At 32.4% G+C, this 15,445-nt stretch overlaps 4 protein-coding genes across 5 annotated transcripts; 2 read left to right on the top strand and 2 right to left on the bottom strand.

The window, feature by feature from the left end:
* Positions 1–627: 627 nt before the first annotated feature.
* LOC115708311 (ethylene-responsive transcription factor ERF084) lies at positions 628–1,816 on the bottom strand. Its single transcript, XM_030636544.2, has one exon. The coding sequence runs from the start codon at positions 1,741–1,743 to the stop codon at positions 952–954; it is 792 nt and encodes a 263-aa protein (XP_030492404.2). The 5' UTR covers positions 1,744–1,816; the 3' UTR covers positions 628–951.
* Positions 1,817–6,305: 4,489 nt separating this feature from the next.
* On the bottom strand, positions 6,306–8,556 carry LOC115708112 (F-box/LRR-repeat protein 14). Its single transcript, XM_030636307.2, has 2 exons — positions 8,400–8,556; positions 6,306–8,002 (listed from the first exon to the last, which is right to left on the bottom strand). The coding sequence occupies exon 2, from the start codon at positions 7,939–7,941 to the stop codon at positions 6,538–6,540; it is 1,404 nt and encodes a 467-aa protein (XP_030492167.2). The 5' UTR covers positions 7,942–8,002; positions 8,400–8,556; the 3' UTR covers positions 6,306–6,537.
* Positions 8,557–9,179: 623 nt separating this feature from the next.
* Positions 9,180–12,336, top strand: LOC115706649 (BRAP2 RING ZnF UBP domain-containing protein 2-like). Its single transcript, XM_030634366.2, has 3 exons — positions 9,180–10,141; positions 10,244–10,362; positions 10,450–12,336. Exons 1-3 carry the CDS (start codon positions 10,040–10,042, stop codon positions 10,550–10,552), a joined length of 324 nt encoding a protein of 107 aa, XP_030490226.1. The 5' UTR covers positions 9,180–10,039; the 3' UTR covers positions 10,553–12,336.
* Positions 12,337–12,408: 72 nt separating this feature from the next.
* LOC115707891 (BRAP2 RING ZnF UBP domain-containing protein 2) lies at positions 12,409–15,382 on the top strand. Of its 2 annotated transcripts, XM_030635984.2 has the most exons (12): positions 12,412–12,710; positions 12,793–12,908; positions 12,991–13,099; positions 13,175–13,292; positions 13,433–13,530; positions 13,620–13,726; positions 14,022–14,277; positions 14,382–14,435; positions 14,563–14,706; positions 14,820–14,884; positions 14,971–15,025; positions 15,124–15,382. In XM_030635984.2, the coding sequence occupies exons 1-12, from the start codon at positions 12,510–12,512 to the stop codon at positions 15,160–15,162; spliced, it is 1,362 nt and encodes a 453-aa protein (XP_030491844.1). In that variant the 5' UTR covers positions 12,412–12,509; the 3' UTR covers positions 15,163–15,382. The 2 variants fall into 2 exon arrangements, 1 of the variants encoding a protein (XP_030491844.1); XR_004009789.2 differs by lacking the exons at positions 14,971–15,025; positions 15,124–15,382 and having other exon boundaries at positions 12,409–12,710; positions 14,022–14,282; positions 14,820–14,885.
* The last annotated feature ends 63 nt before the right edge of the window (positions 15,383–15,445 follow it).

The raw sequence follows: 15,445 nt of genomic DNA, 5'->3' as shown, positions 1-15,445 counted from the left end.
GAATTAATTATTTAGTCTATTAATTAATATTATATATTGATGCAATATCTCACAATGTGACGTAATTAATTGTATATATATATACGTAGTAGAGTTATATTATATATGATCAATAGTTCCAGGTATTCGTACAAAAATTACATCATTATTATTTTTGTGTAATTTTTTTTGATAGATTATTTTTGTGTAGTTTATGCACTAATACTACTATATATTATATATAGTGGTACGTACGTACATTTTCTCTCATCATATATATCAGAATGTTTTATTAATTTAAAAGTACTAGAGTTTTATGATGATTTTCTTTTTTCTTTCAAGATCAAGAGTATATAGTATAGTACTAGATCGATATAGGACTAGCTAGATATTATGATTGAGACCCCATTTCAGACATAACGTAAGTAATTACATCTTCATGAATTGAAATTTTACTGTGATATGTTAAAGAAGAATTTTATATATTATTCCCCAGTAAAAAAGACTAGTACTAGTATAGTACTGAATCATCGTTTATACTGTAGGAGAATTTGACCAAAAAAAATGTCATAAAATCTGGACAATAACAATCAATAATTAATAATGTCTCAAATTAATGTAAATATAACACATGCATAATAAACGCTTTTTTTTGCCCAATTTACTTATATAATATTATATATATATATGATCATATATTACAGAGATGAATAGTAATCTCAACATTACAAAAGCATGGTACTCCCCCCTAATAAATAAATTACATTCATTGTTGAACAGTCCATAATTGATGATTACTATTCATTTCATGCATATACGTAAACATAATATTAATATATAATATATCATATCTATAGCTACCTAGCTAAATCAACCAAAGGAGTTGAAACTGGGAAAATATAAGATAAACAAAACAAAACAAAACCCTAATATAATTAATTAGTCGTGTTAATTAGTTATAACTAATTTTAATCAAGTTCTAATACTATTATTATTGTAAACCATTGGAGCTATATTACTTATGTTACTAAACAACTGAGCTGGTGACGTCACCACCGAACACTTATTACGTCGATTATTTTTATTATTATTATTCTTACTAATTCCCTTCGCTTTGTTTCGCCTTTTATTATTATAAGCCGAAGTTGAAGAAGACGAAGTTGACCCAGACGACGTCGTTTTGGGTGATGACGTCATCATCATTAGTGGAAAAACTGATGGTATTTCAAAGTTAGTCCTTGCCTTTGAACCTCTCAGACGCCTAGCAGCCGCGTCGTAAGCACGCGCCGCATCTTCAGCCGTGTCGAACGTACCCAGCCAGTGCCGGCACCGCCCGATTCTGTCCCTGATCTCCGCCGACCACCTTCCCCACGGCCTCTTCCTCACTCCTCTGTAGCTCTTAACGTTACTCTTCTTCACCGAATCGGAAACGAAACTCGTTGATTCGACAGTTTTGGGCTCTGCTGATTCTTTTTCTTCGATGGTTTTCTTGCCGTAAAGTACGTATTCTCCGACCACCGCGGCGATTCCGTCGAGAGAACGATGCAACGGAGACGGCGGAGGAGAAGGAGAAGGAAGCTGCTTGTTTTGAACAGTTTGGGTTAATGGTTCGGGTTGACCCGAAATGGTTAAGTGAGTTGTTTCCCAGTAAGAACCGTGGAACTGGAAAAACGGTGTTTCGGATATAATAGTTTGAAACGTTTGGGGTTGTAACGGAGAAACGTTTCGGAAAAAGGAGAGGGTTTCTGGGGTTTTGGTGTTCATGTTTGTTTGGTTTGGTTTTTACTTGGGAATTAAATGAAAACCAAAAATGGAGAAGCGTAGAAGATAGTGGAAGAACGGGTTTATATATATATATAGAGAGAGAGAGAGGAGTTCAATTAATAATTTTATAATTTATTTTTGAAACACAATAATTATATAATTTAAATATAAGAACTGTTTACGATTAAATTAATAAATATAAAAGATTTTATTAATAATAATTAAAGATTTTCTTGTCATTTATTTATCAAAAAAAAAAAAAAAGATTTTCTTGTCATTTCGACAAGACCGTAATACCCTCATACATTTAAACCCTACTCCCTTCTTTAAAGGTGTGCAGAAAGTCATCCAATCCAATTCCAATGACCGATTTAATCCTAATCGATCCAATAGAATCGGATATCCAATCATAATTAGATCGGATCGGATACAAATTTTAAAAATCCAATTGGATCGGATCGGATGTTGGATGAGACATCCGATCCAATGGATAACCGATCCAATCCAATCTAATATCATCTAATGTCCATCCAATCATATTTAATATTTATAATTTTATATATTTAATTATTTTATTTAATATTTTATATATTATTTTATTATCTAGGTTAGATTATTAGGTTTTAAATTATGTTTTTTCATATATATATTTTTTTTAATGAAATTACCCTAAATAGTGGTTAAAATGTATTGGATTCATCCATGGGATCCATTGGATGGATCCAATCCAATCTAATAAAAAACCAGTTAAAGTATCCAATGGATGGAACCGATCCAATCCAATACATCTATTGGATCGGATCGGATCGGATGACTCAATTCAATTGGATTGGATCGGATGGAAAAATCTAATATCTAATAAATAATTGGATTGGATTGGATGGGTCCAAATCCATTGGATGTGATCCAATGAACACCCCTAGTAACAGGGATGGTAGACCCTATCTAATTTGTAATTTGGTAGTTAGAAAAATATTTTACTATATTTGTTTTAATATAAAATTATCTATAATTTTTTTTAAAAAATTTCCAATTGGTGGAGAAATTATGTTAAAATATTTTTATTGTACCCATTTTTATATTTTCATAATCCATAGTAACCACTTGTTTAAATTTAATTTTTAGTAATGTAAATTTTACAAAATTTATTTAGAAAAGTGCTACCGTTAACTTTCTAATATAATTTTTTAATTAATTTTCGTGATTGAAAAATTAAGTTAGTTTTTTTTAAAAAAAAAAATTCATAACGGTATTTGTTATAGTTAAAACATCATTCTTATAAATTTTTGAATAATTTATACTTTATAGTACCAAAAATTAGGTTTAAAGTTTTTTAAATATGCTCGGTAAATTAGAATTAGAAATTTTATTTTTTTAGTACTGTAAACTATTTAGAATTTTTTACAAATTTATCAGGATAATATTGTATAATCTTATGAAAAATAATTAAAATAAATATTTTAGCATGTAATTTTGAATGTAAAAATTAATAAAAAATTATTATATAAAATTGTACTTCTTATTTGTTTAAACTTAAAAAAAAAAAAAAACTTTCTTGGAATGTTAATTTGAAACAAATTAAAAATATACTGAAACAACCCTTTGTTCTACAATTCTTTTTTAGTTTATCACATAAATATATATATTTTTTTTTTAAAAGATCTCATAAATAAATACTTATTATATTATTATGTTTAATTTTAATTCCATAAAAGCTCTTAATGGGATTCTATTTCTCATCATTAGCATGGTAATGAATGTGTCAGTTTTGAGTTAAACTCTTTTAGTAATCATTCGTTGGAAAAAAAATTAAAGAGTTTCATCATTAAGAAATTTAAGATGATGAAGTCATTACGGGTTTTTATGTATAATTAAATGACAATAGTATCCTTCTTTAGCGAAGGAGTAAGAAAATGAACGGGAGGGTATTATTGGTAAATACAGAAATATGAGATCGGACGGGTAGTGATCTCGAGGATGTTTTGATAGGGATTGTGATAGCCGTTGGATTGCGTAACGTAGGCGTAGATAGGCGTCACGGTGTCGTCAAGGAAAAGATTGTTTGACTCATAATAATAATAATTAAAATTAATAATAATGTTTTTTTTTTCTCTATGTATTATTATATGGTGTGACGTAGGTACACAGAAGTAACCGTGTGGACACCAGATGAACCAGTTTTAATGACGGAAGCCTTCTGATTATTTTTTGTGAATGAAAGGTTGTGATCTTTTCAGTCACAACACAAATACTGATTAGATTAGTTTGGTGGGTCCCACTGAAGTAAAAGAAGATAAAAAAAACGAAACTTATTTGATTAAAACCTTTGTGATATTGAAATATAGCTCTGCATTTGAAATTGACTATTTATTTTTTTAATTTTTAACGAAAATAAATAAATAAATGTTGAGAGACCTTGAAGGAGGACCTAAATTAGTGATAATAACCCTTAATTACTATTAATATTAACATTTATTGTTGATAAGTTATGCAATGGTTTAAATTACAATAACCATGTGTTTGTGATTATGTGATTGAAGAGTTTGGTCGTCTAATATTTTTTAAATAATTGCACATAATTTATTTATTTATTTATTTCATGTAGGTATTTTTCTTCTTCTTTTGTAAAATACGGATTTGAATATATTTCACGTGAAAATCACGTGAGGAAGAAATCAATAGGGAATTGTCCAAAGCTTTCAGTACCTTTGGAAAACTCACTTCATGCAAACCTAGGTAATCTTGTAATTAATAATTAATATTACACAATAAAAAAAGATAAGAGTGTAATAACTTCAAATAATGTGCCTATATAAACCATTAATATTATTTATTGTTTTAAGATAAATATGGACAAGAAAATAGGTTAGTGCTCCTTGAGACACTTTGATTAAAAAGGAAAAAAAAAAATTGAACAGAGAAGAAGATTGTCAGTGGTCATTTGATAGATTATTCCATCATTAGGACAGGTTGAAAATCTATTTATTAAGTCAATATTCCTGACCCCTTTTACAATCCATGCAAAAATATATAACTTTCTCTTCCAAAATCCAATTTTATTAAATTAACATAGATACACACGCAAAGCAAAGACTTTGTTCAAGATTTTGGAGTTTTTTTTTTGTTGCTTTCGATTATAAACAAATTATTATTTTTTTCAAAGGGGGCAAGTCCCAAGATAGAGATATAAATTTATTTATTACTTTGGTAAGAAACATTTAGTAAGACAAAAAAGAATGTTGGTCTATAAAGACCTTATTTTAACAAAAACTGTATCTATGTTTTAGATTGAAGAAAGTGAAAATATATATTTTTATGTGTATGGCTTTCCCAAGGGGGAAGATAGTATATATTTGTCAAGTTAAAAGCACGCCAAGGTTTTTTGTTTGTGTATTTTTTTACTAAGACACTCTTTGGACTGAGAAATTTTCTTGTGTCATGGGCATTGGGAACTATATATATTAATAGGGGTTTGGATAGAATGAAAGAAAAGTAAAAGTTGGCTACTATAGAAAATTTGAACAAGGAAGATGACAAAGAAAGTGTGGTATTGTATTATGATTTATCTTTTTTTTTTTTGGATATAAGGGCTGTTTTTGTGTAGTGAACTTCCTCTGGATTTGTTTAAAAAACCAAAATGTTGCATTGATTTTCTCATCTCTGCAACTTTTCATGCATTATTATTATGTTGGAACTTTCAAAATGCTTAAATTCTGCAATCTTTGTGTGTTCTCTTTTGGCTCATTTTGTGAAGCAAGCTTTGGAAATTCTTTTCGTTACTTCTTTTCTTTTATTTTTGGTTTTATTATTTAGTTTGGTGTGTACTAAATGAGTACTGTCATAGTTAATTTAGTCATTATTGGTTACCAGTGCCAAATTCAGCTAAGAGTATAGCACACTTGGTGTAATTTTCACTTTTTCCAATGCATTAAAAGAAACTTGATTTGGGAATTATTTTGTAAAGAAGCCAAACCCCTTTTATTGTTTCTTCAACAAAAGTCTCCAACAGGAACCAATGCTTAGTTTAGAAGGTAGTTTTTTTCTAAAATGGGTCATAGTTGATGGAGAGAAATGGAGCCATAAAGCTATTTCAATGACTATTTTACTCCTTTTAAGAAAAATAAATAAATAAATGGTAGGGAGATGAATTCCTCAAATTATAATGTAGGCTAATACTAATATAGTGTGATGTGTGATCCTGATATATCAACAAACCATTCACCATACTATCTTTCCATCAATCCAATTAATACGCTAGTAAATAGAAGGAACCTTATGTTTTGAGATTAATTCATCAGATAGAATTAATGTGGTGAAAAAAACAGAGAGAAATAAATATATATCAATTATATTGTAAAAAAATAAAATACGAAAGAAATTCCCATTGGATACCATAGAGACTCTAGCTATCAATGGTCTTTTTTTAAATCTCTTCTTGTCATTCTTGAGTTTTGAGTGTTCATAAAGCTAAAAGACACTCCCTCAGATATTTCAGGATTGTTTTCAAAGGAAAACTAAAATGAAAATCAAGAGTTGCAATAATCAAAGTACCCAAGCAATTATTTACCACCAACATCTGTAATTACTTTTATTATATAGTGAATAAGATTGAAACGTGTGTACAATTCACAACAATGTGATATTAAGAAATAACTGTGAAAACAATACAACAAGCAAGCTATATACAAAGAGAGAAAGCAATAGTACACGTTATACTGATAAAAGAACAAATACAAAGATAGATAACTGTGTATAAACATAACTTACAGTATATATAATAAGCTAGGAAGATATTCAAAACATCCAAGACAGGTCTTGCCTGAAAGAAATGGATCTTGCAGCTCCCACCATACCCCTCTCAGAAATTTGAGGACAATCTTCGACAGCTAAAAGTTCCAGTTTGTAAGAGCCAAGTAGTGGCTTCAACCCATCATTGGTTACACCTAAACATTTGAATAGGCGCAAGATTCGTAATCGAGAAAACTGGCTCACAAGATGCAGCCCTTCATCAGTAATCTCTTGGCATCTGACAAGCTCTAATTTTTCAAGATATTGAGCCAAGCAAAGAGCTTGCATACCAATATCGTTGAAGGAATAGACTTGATCAAAGGAAAGTTCCTTCACTGGACACTTTTGTATCAGAGAAACAATCCCACATAAGGTAAACGAGGAAAATGAAGGGAACTCTCCATCAGAAAAAGATATCTTGATGGATTCAAGCATTGGACAGTTCTGAGCCAGAGCTTTTAGACTTTCATCACTTAGTCTTAAAGGGTTGTTCAGATATACAGGGAAGGAGAAATCAGAAGGAATTCGAAGAGATATGCTGCGGAGGTTTTTTGATTTTCGGGCCAAGCTTACTATGTCACAGTCTCTTACCCCAACACACATGTCCAAGTGAATCTTCTCTAAGTTTTTGCATTTTCCTAAAACACAAGCAAGCCCTCTGCCTGCGCTTATAATGCAATTAACCAAGCTGAGCTCTAACATATTGTCACAAGGCACACATTGCTTTTGCCATCTATCAACAGCTAAACGGTCATAAACTTTCATATATCTGTAATTAGCATCCACCTCGAATTGCAAACGTTTAATTTTTCGCCAACTCTGGCCAAGTTTAATCAAATCTCCTTCTCCAATAGCCCTACAATTCTTGATTGTGAGATCTTCGAGTGTTTCAAGCTTGCCAAGATACTCAAGCCATTCAACACTACTGACATTCAAGCATCGGATAAGATGGAGAATGGTCAAGTTTTTGCAGCCAACAACAAGAGATAATATACCACAACCGGTAATTCTAGGTGTGAAATTCAATTTCAAGGCTGAAAGTTTGGAGCAAGAAGACAAGTAAGAGAGACCCTCATCAGTGATAACAGTACAGTAGCTCAAGGCGAGGTCACTAAGAGAAGGGCAGTAATTAGATAGAATGAACAGCCCTTGGTTATCCAACTGTTTTCCAAGTTTGGACATCCAACCAGAATAGGTTATCTCCACTCTTGTTAGGTTAGGAAATCTATTACAGAGTGAAGTTAAAGCTTCATTGGGTGGATCTAATCCACAACCAACCCTAAGGAATTGCCTCTGTTCATTATCCAGATTGTGGAAATGCTTACAAGACAAAGACACAGAGTTTCTATCAGCTGTTCTTTTAATTCTATTCAAAATCTCCCAAACTAATGGGTCTGGCAGACCCTCCATCAATAGTAGAAGCCTCTACTTTTGCTCTTATTGAAAACAAATTAGCTAATATAGCAACAACCTGAATTTAAAATGACAATTTCATGATGAGAAAAGGTAATTTAATCCAATAAGTTTGGTTACGCTAATTATTGATTGATACATAAACCCAACACTACAAAGTACAAACATCAGTTATCAATGAACATAGAAAAAGAATTGAAAAACTTGGCTTGAACCATGAAATGGAAATTACTGAATTGAATTGCACAAACAAAGAATCGTACAAAATCAAAACTTGATCCAGCCACAATAAATAAATAAAAAAACCCAATCAATTTTTAAAATTTAAACATGAATTATATTTGTTTCAGATAATTAAAAATAACACATGTATTATAATTGAAAATTAAACGAAATAAACAATTACAGGAAGAAGAAAAAAATTGGTAAGAGAATCTATAATCCAAGTGCCGTACCTGTGGATTGGAAATGATGAATCTTAGGATAATCAATCAATCTGTGCTCCGGTTAATATTTTCTATGGTCACTTCGTAAATTTCTTTCTTTTTTTCTTGGAAGAAACTGCCTTCGCTCTTTCGATTTCCCTTTCTTCGTTTGTCAATGGAAAATTTTATTCATTTTTCATTATTTAATACAAAATTGCCTAGAAACGACACATTTTCTGAAAACGACAACGTTTCCAAAAAACGACATCTTTTCTGGAAAAACGACAAAGTTTTTTTAAAAACGACATCATTTCAGAATACGAAATCATTAACCAGTAACTAAAAAAGACTTGACTGAATAATAATAATTAAATGATGACGTGGCGCTTTTTATGTATTTCTTAATGGCACAGTAATTAAATTGCCCAGAAACGACCCAATTTCCAAAGACGACATAATTTCAAAAAAACGACATCATTTCAGGTTTCAAAATCATTAACTAGTAATTAAAAACAGTGTCTAAATAATAATAATTAAATGATGACGTGGCACTTTGTATGTATTCCTTAACGGCACAATAATTAAATTGCCTAGAAACGACACAATTTCAAAAAACGACATCATTTTAGGAAACGACATCATTATTTTTTTTATCCGAGAAACGACATTGTTAACTTGTAACTGAAAACACTGACCGAATAATATTAATTCGATGATGACGTGGTACTTTGTATGTATTGGTTAACGGCACAATAATTGGACGGCCTTGAACGACAACGTTTCCCATAAACGACATCATTTGAGGAAACGACACCATTAACATTTGTTTTATTTTATAAACGACATCATTAGCTAGTAACTAAAAACTCACTGTCACTGTTAATAATAATTAAATGATGACGTGGCACTTCGTATATATATCTTAAACTCCTGATTAGCGCTCTAATCCAAACTCAATTCCTCCTGTGATTAATGATTACCGCTAAAACTTCAGTTATTTCTTACTTACAAAACCAAAAACACCAAAGTTTCTCTTTCTACTTCTTCTTGTCGCTCTTGGCTCACCGGTCTGTCAACTCGCCGGAGCTACCGCTTTCTTGGGCCACACGACTGTCGAAGAAAGCGAGTGCTCACGTAAGTCTTGTTTGTTATCACCGTAAGTTTTCTTGTGGTTTCTCTGATCTTGGCGGATAAAGATTGTCTGTGGGTGGATTTTGATTAATCAAATTGCAATGACTGTACTTGAATCTTTTAAATTGCTTATTAGAGGAGTCTCGTATTAGTTTTAATGATAAATTGAGTTTGTAGATTGTGTATGAAAATGATTTGATGAAATGCCTGAATGAATTTAACGATCCTAAATAATCCAAACTTGAAGTTTTTTCAGTAATCCACTCATGAACATTGGAGTTTTAGAGTATGTATACACATTATTATTATTATATATCTATATACTGTTCGTGTATGAATAAAAGCATTTCATTTCTTGAGTTTTTTTTAACAGTTATGGCTTTCTTTTTGATGTATGAAGAGGGCTTTTTTTCCTTTTCAAGAGAAATTCCTTGTTAAGAAAACAGAACCATTTATGTATATTGATAAAATTAAAGTGCTTTGTTAGTTATCTTCTAATCTCAGATCTATCAAGCTTAGACACTCTTAGTCTTAGAGCCATGTCAACCAAAGAGCCATGTCAAAATGACTTCACTCAACGTTTTAAGTTATCTTCTTGTAGAGGCTTCATTGTACTCTATATGAATAATGACGTTCTTCCTGTAAGTATTTCCCTTTCTTTCTTTTCATTCTTCACTTACTTACCTTTCCAAAACAAAACCTTGGATTTGGGCTGATAATGTTACCAATTTATATTCATGTAGGCTAAAAGAAGTCCCCTGGTTTGTGTTTGTCAAGTACCAAATCAGATAACATATGCAGATTTTTGCCAGTTCTGTGGTCCTGATTTTATAAATCAAATTTCGCAAATGCAAATTATCAGGTTTAACTTTAAAATTTAATCGACTGATTACATTCTTGAACCTTTCTTTTATTCTTGATTTTAACTCTGCTTTGGTTTGTTTTGTAGAATTTCTGATCATAATGAGAATCGTTGTTATAGCATTCTGATTAAGTTTTATTGTCAAGACTCTGCTGATAGATTTTTCAGGCACTTCAATACCCAATTCTGATCGTATGATTCACCCCACATCCAATTGAACTTGGAAACGTTAACTTGAACAATTTTTTTAATCATAATTCTCTTTTTTTTTATCTGTCTCTTGTTTTGAATTTAGAAAGTGGTTTGTCGTGTGTATTTCACGGCTCAAGAACGGTACATTTACCAGAAAGCTATTGAGTCTCGGGAAATTTCAGCTAAAAAGCCGCCCATTTGTCTGATTTGTCTTGCGAAGTAATAATTTTTGCTCTCTCTTCTTTCATTTTTATTTTTGTGTTTGATGCAATTGCTCAGTCTAAAGAGGGACATGACATAAGACATTGGAAAGATACACAGCACCTTTATTTTCAGTCTTATCAAATCAAAACAAGATTGTGATGATGTGGTTCGAAGTATATTGCTGAGAACCCTTTGATTATCTTTTCTCACCCGAGCCTAACCAATGCAAAAGTCTGCAACTTGATGACGATCGACGGTTCGGGCTGGGAGGAAGACATTCTTAGTGATTTTCTACTGCCTCGTGATAGAGTGTTGGTGCAGTCTATCCCTGTTCTATCTCGATCAATGATGGATACCTTAAATTGGTCGCTTGATCTTTCTGGGTTATATTCAGTGAAGAGTGCATATAAACTTCTGCAGCAACTTAATGGGGAGTTTGGGTTGGATGTTTTAGCTGAAGACAGGTTTTGGAGGAAGCTGTGGAAGCTAAAAACCCACCCAAAATGAAAAATTTGTTATGGCGTGCAACGAAAATTTGTCTCCTAACAATGACACAGCTGCAATTGAAAAGAGTACATGTGAATTTCACTTGTCCGGTCTGCAATATGGCTCCAGACCATTGAACATGCTCTTTTATTGTGTCCAGTTGAAGTAGCTGTGTGGAATCGGGTGGGTATTGGCACGGTATTGCAGCATGAGTTCTCTTTTTTGGGTTGGTGCATGTATCAGTTTGAAATTCTTGTTTGGATAATGCAAACTTACTGGTGGCTTTGTGCTGGGCAATCTGGAATGCTAAGAATGATAAAGTTTGGCAAGATAGGGTTATGGAGATCGAAGGCATCGTTGCATCTGCAACAAACTACCTTAATCAATGGGGTGTTGCTCAAAATTCAAACAATGAGCTATTGTTCACCGGGTTCATTCTGGGGGATGGGGCTGAGCATTAGAGTGCTCCAAGTGTTAATAGTATTAAGGTGTATGTTGATGCGGCTATGTTTAATGATTCTTCTACCTATGGAGTTGGTTTTGTGGCGAGAGATTCCAGTGGTTTCTTGGTTGAAGGCGGTACAAAGTTGTTTCATGGCGCGATTTCTCCAGTGGTGGCCGAAGCAATTGGAGTCCGGGAGGCATTGAGTTGGATCAAAGATCATTCATGGCTTTATCTGACTTTAGAAACGGATTACATTTTAGTTGTTGAAGCTGTTTGTAGCTCTATGGTTATGTTTTCTTTATTTGGCAAAGTTGTTAGTGATTGTAAGAATTTGTTAAGTTCTTTGCGTAATGTTTCTTTTCATTTTGTAAAACGATCAACAAGTGTAGCGGCTCATTCTTTTGCGAGGGCCTCTATATCTTACCCTGATCGTCTGTTCAACTTGTACACTGTTCCAGTTGAGTTGTTGTCTAGTTTGGTAACATAGATTTTCGTTTAATAAAATAACTTTCAATTAAAAAAAAAAACAAAATAAAATTTCCAATTAATAATTTAGAAAAGATATAAGTCTCTCTCATAAAACTCTTTTAGTTTTTCAGCTATGAAGTAGCTATTGTGTTTAGTATTAAGATATTTTATAATTTGTTAATAATTTTTTATAATATTTATTAAAAAAAAGCGTTCTTTTACATAAATAATAAATTGCGACTACAAACACAGTGATATTATAAATTGTGTGATAAAGTATTTTTTGTTTAACAGCAAAAATTGAATGAAAGTGATCAGATTCAGGGCTTTTGAACTTGTCTCTCTCTAAGCCATGTCAACCAGTTCCCGATCGCCAGATGATATTTCCCGCAAAATTCCAGATGTGGTCTCCGGCGAGCCTTGCAATTCTCCATATCCTTCTTCTTCGTCAATCTCTGACGTCACTCAAACTTTTCATTTCTCATCTGGAAACCCTAGGATCGAAGAGACCAGGGGAGTCATGCTTCTCTATCGGAACGATATTGGCCTTCCCGTAAGCTTTTGGTTTTCATTGTTTACCCTAAAATTGAAGCCTGGAATTTGGGTTGATGATAATTTAGTTAATATTCATGTAGGTTGAAAGAAAGCCCCTGCTTTGTGTTCTTGGAGTACCGAATCACATGACATATGCGGATTTTTGCCAGTTCTGCGGTTCTTTTGTGCATCATATTTTGGAAATGCGGATTGTAAGGTTTGTGTTTGGACTTTCGCTTTTCAGATTGCATTCTTGAAAATTTTCTTGTTTTTAACTTTCCTTAGCTTGTGGTTTATAGAAATGATGGTATGGAGGATCGTTATAGCATTTTGATTAGGTTTGATAGTCAAGATTCTGCTGATAAATTTTACAAGCACTTCAATGGAAGACGATTTTCATCTCTAGAGGTATGAATTATTCTGTTCAGTTAACCCCAAATCCACTTGAACTTGGGAAAGTTAACCCCAAATATTTGAATATAGGAGGAGGCTTGTCGTGTGCTTTTCACGGTGGATGTGCATTACACTGGTTCCATTGAACATAAGCAATCGTCTTCGGCAGGCCCGGCTGATCAGCAGCCCGCTTGTCCAGTTTGTCTTGGTATGTTTTTCTATATCGGGTAGTGTTTTTCAAGTGCTTGTTTAGATTGGAAATTATAACAGAAATTAACTTCGGAAGAAATAAAGAAACAGATAATGTTTCAATTCATATCCTCATGCTATTTTTGGCTTTCATTACAGAGAGACTAGAACAAGACATGGGTGGAATTCTGACAACTATCTGCAATCATTCTTTTCATTGTTCTTGCATTTCAAACTGGACCGATTCTTCTTGTCCGGTAAATGTTTGTTTCACATTTGAGAGTAAAAAAGTAATTGATGATTATTTTCTCTAAATTGTATAATTGTTGAGCATATATATATTTAGGTATGCAGATATTGTCAGCAACAGCCTGAAAAATCAATTTGCAACGTTTGCCAAACGTCTGAGAATCTCTGGATGTGTGTGATATGTGGATCTGTTGGCTGTGGAAGGTAATAGTTTATACTAATATTGCGGTAGGAACCAAAACCAGAGAAACTGCGAAATAGATAAATAGTGTACCAACCATAGGGTTCTATTATTGAACTCGAATCGAAACACAAGGAAAAAAAAATTATACAGAAAATGATACCCTGCACTGGGGAGACCCAGGACTCTCCTATGAACGAAAGCTCAATTTCAATTCCCTCTCATATATATACCACTGTTCTCATATATATATACCATTGTGTCATATATATATATATATGTAAATTTGTTTGTGTTTGTTTCCATTGTGTCATGTAGGTATAAAGAGGGACATGCAATAACACATTGGAAAGAAACGCAACACTGTTATTCTATTGAATTAGAATCTAAGCGTGTGTGGGATTATGCGGGAGACAATTATGTTCACCGTCTTATCCAATCTAAAACTGATGGAAAATTAGTTGAACTGAATGCTCATTGTGTTGATGCTAATAATGGGTGTGGAAGCTGTGAACTGGGCCAACCAGTAGATTGTGGATTTAGTGAGGCCCTTTTGAACAGTAGAGTTGAAGCTGTAATGTAGTTATCTTTTATTTTTATTGAACACTTTACTTTGCTTCATTTGCTAAGATATATTTTTTTTAATATGCTCATCTACCTTCTAACTTTTGTCTGCAGATTGTTAATGAATACAATGATCTGCTTACCAACCAACTTGAGAACCAAAAACTAGTAAGTTATTTCTATAATTTCATAGATTACAATAAAATATGGTATACAATATTGCTATTGCTCTTCATAGATTACCACCATCACTGATTTTTCAAACAAATTATATACAATAATGTTTGAATTGCAGTATTATGAATCCTTGCTGCGAGAAGTCGAAGAAGAAACTGAAAGGCAAATTTCTAGCGCTGTGGAGAAGGCTGTTACCTTAAAACTACAGAAGCTGCAGGCTAAACTTGATCGATGTCTTAAAGAAAAGAATATTCTTAAGGATGTAAGTCATAGCTAGCTCGTAATGCTGCTCGGTGCGACTTTGTGGCTTATTTTCACCTATGACTGGAAGATTTTAGTTTCTTTCTAATAATTAAATTTTCATGTTGAGTGCAGCTTAACGAGAATCTTTTGAAAAATCAGGAGATTTGGAAAGAAAAGATAAATCAAGCGGAAGAGAGGTTTTGATCTGTCCCTTTTTTCTTTAAGAAGATAAAATCAATGCTATTTTCTGTGGTAAGACTAATCCTCTATGTTTTTTTATCAGGAGGAAAAAAGCAATAGAACTAAAGGATGATAGAATCAAGCAATTGGAGGAACAGGTAATACAACATTTTCATAATGTGTTTATATGTTTTTGTTTTTTTAATTAACTAATGGAATTCCCATCTCCCATGGGCTATTATTTCACTTTTCACAGCTTCGGGATCTGATGTCGGACCTTGAGTCAGTGGCTTAACTTGCAAGGAAGCTAGAAAAAGCTAACTAAAACAGAAACAGAAAAGAAAAATCAAGTCTGAAGATACATACATGTACAGGAAGGAACAATTGATTTATGTTAACTTCTACTGCTGTAAATTTTTGTTACAGGATGATGAAATATTAAATATGATATAGCTATTCACCTTGGTGCTGCAGCATATTATAATAAATTTTAATTTAATTTTCTACTGACGAAATTATTATTTTATAATGCTTTCTCCTTTGATTCATTAATAGTATATTTTCTTCTTCTTTTTTTT

This window comes from Cannabis sativa, chromosome 1, assembly GCF_029168945.1.
Source record: "Cannabis sativa cultivar Pink pepper isolate KNU-18-1 chromosome 1, ASM2916894v1, whole genome shotgun sequence".
NCBI lineage: Eukaryota > Viridiplantae > Streptophyta > Magnoliopsida > Rosales > Cannabaceae > Cannabis > Cannabis sativa.
The sequence above is the reverse complement of the archived record's forward strand: the minus strand, read 5'-3'. Positions and strand labels throughout refer to the sequence as shown.

Excerpts from the sequence above, each read along its gene's own strand:
- LOC115708311 (XM_030636544.2), bottom strand. The coding sequence starts at position 1,743 with ATGAACACCAAAACCCCAGAAACCCTCTCCTTTTTCCGAAACGTTTCT.
- LOC115708112 (XM_030636307.2), bottom strand. The coding sequence starts at position 7,941 with ATGGAGGGTCTGCCAGACCCATTAGTTTGGGAGATTTTGAATAGAATT.
- LOC115706649 (XM_030634366.2), top strand. The coding sequence starts at position 10,040 with ATGTCAACCAAAGAGCCATGTCAAAATGACTTCACTCAACGTTTTAAG. Across the intron at positions 10,142-10,243 it reads TGAATAATGACGTTCTTCCT|GCTAAAAGAAGTCCCCTGGT; the intron begins GTAAGTATTTCC and ends ATATTCATGTAG. Across the intron at positions 10,363-10,449 it reads TCGCAAATGCAAATTATCAG|AATTTCTGATCATAATGAGA; the intron begins GTTTAACTTTAA and ends TTTGTTTTGTAG.
- LOC115707891 (XM_030635984.2), top strand. The coding sequence starts at position 12,510 with ATGTCAACCAGTTCCCGATCGCCAGATGATATTTCCCGCAAAATTCCA. Across the intron at positions 13,531-13,619 it reads GGACCGATTCTTCTTGTCCG|GTATGCAGATATTGTCAGCA; the intron begins GTAAATGTTTGT and ends ATATATATTTAG. Across the intron at positions 14,707-14,819 it reads AAAAGAATATTCTTAAGGAT|CTTAACGAGAATCTTTTGAA; the intron begins GTAAGTCATAGC and ends TGTTGAGTGCAG.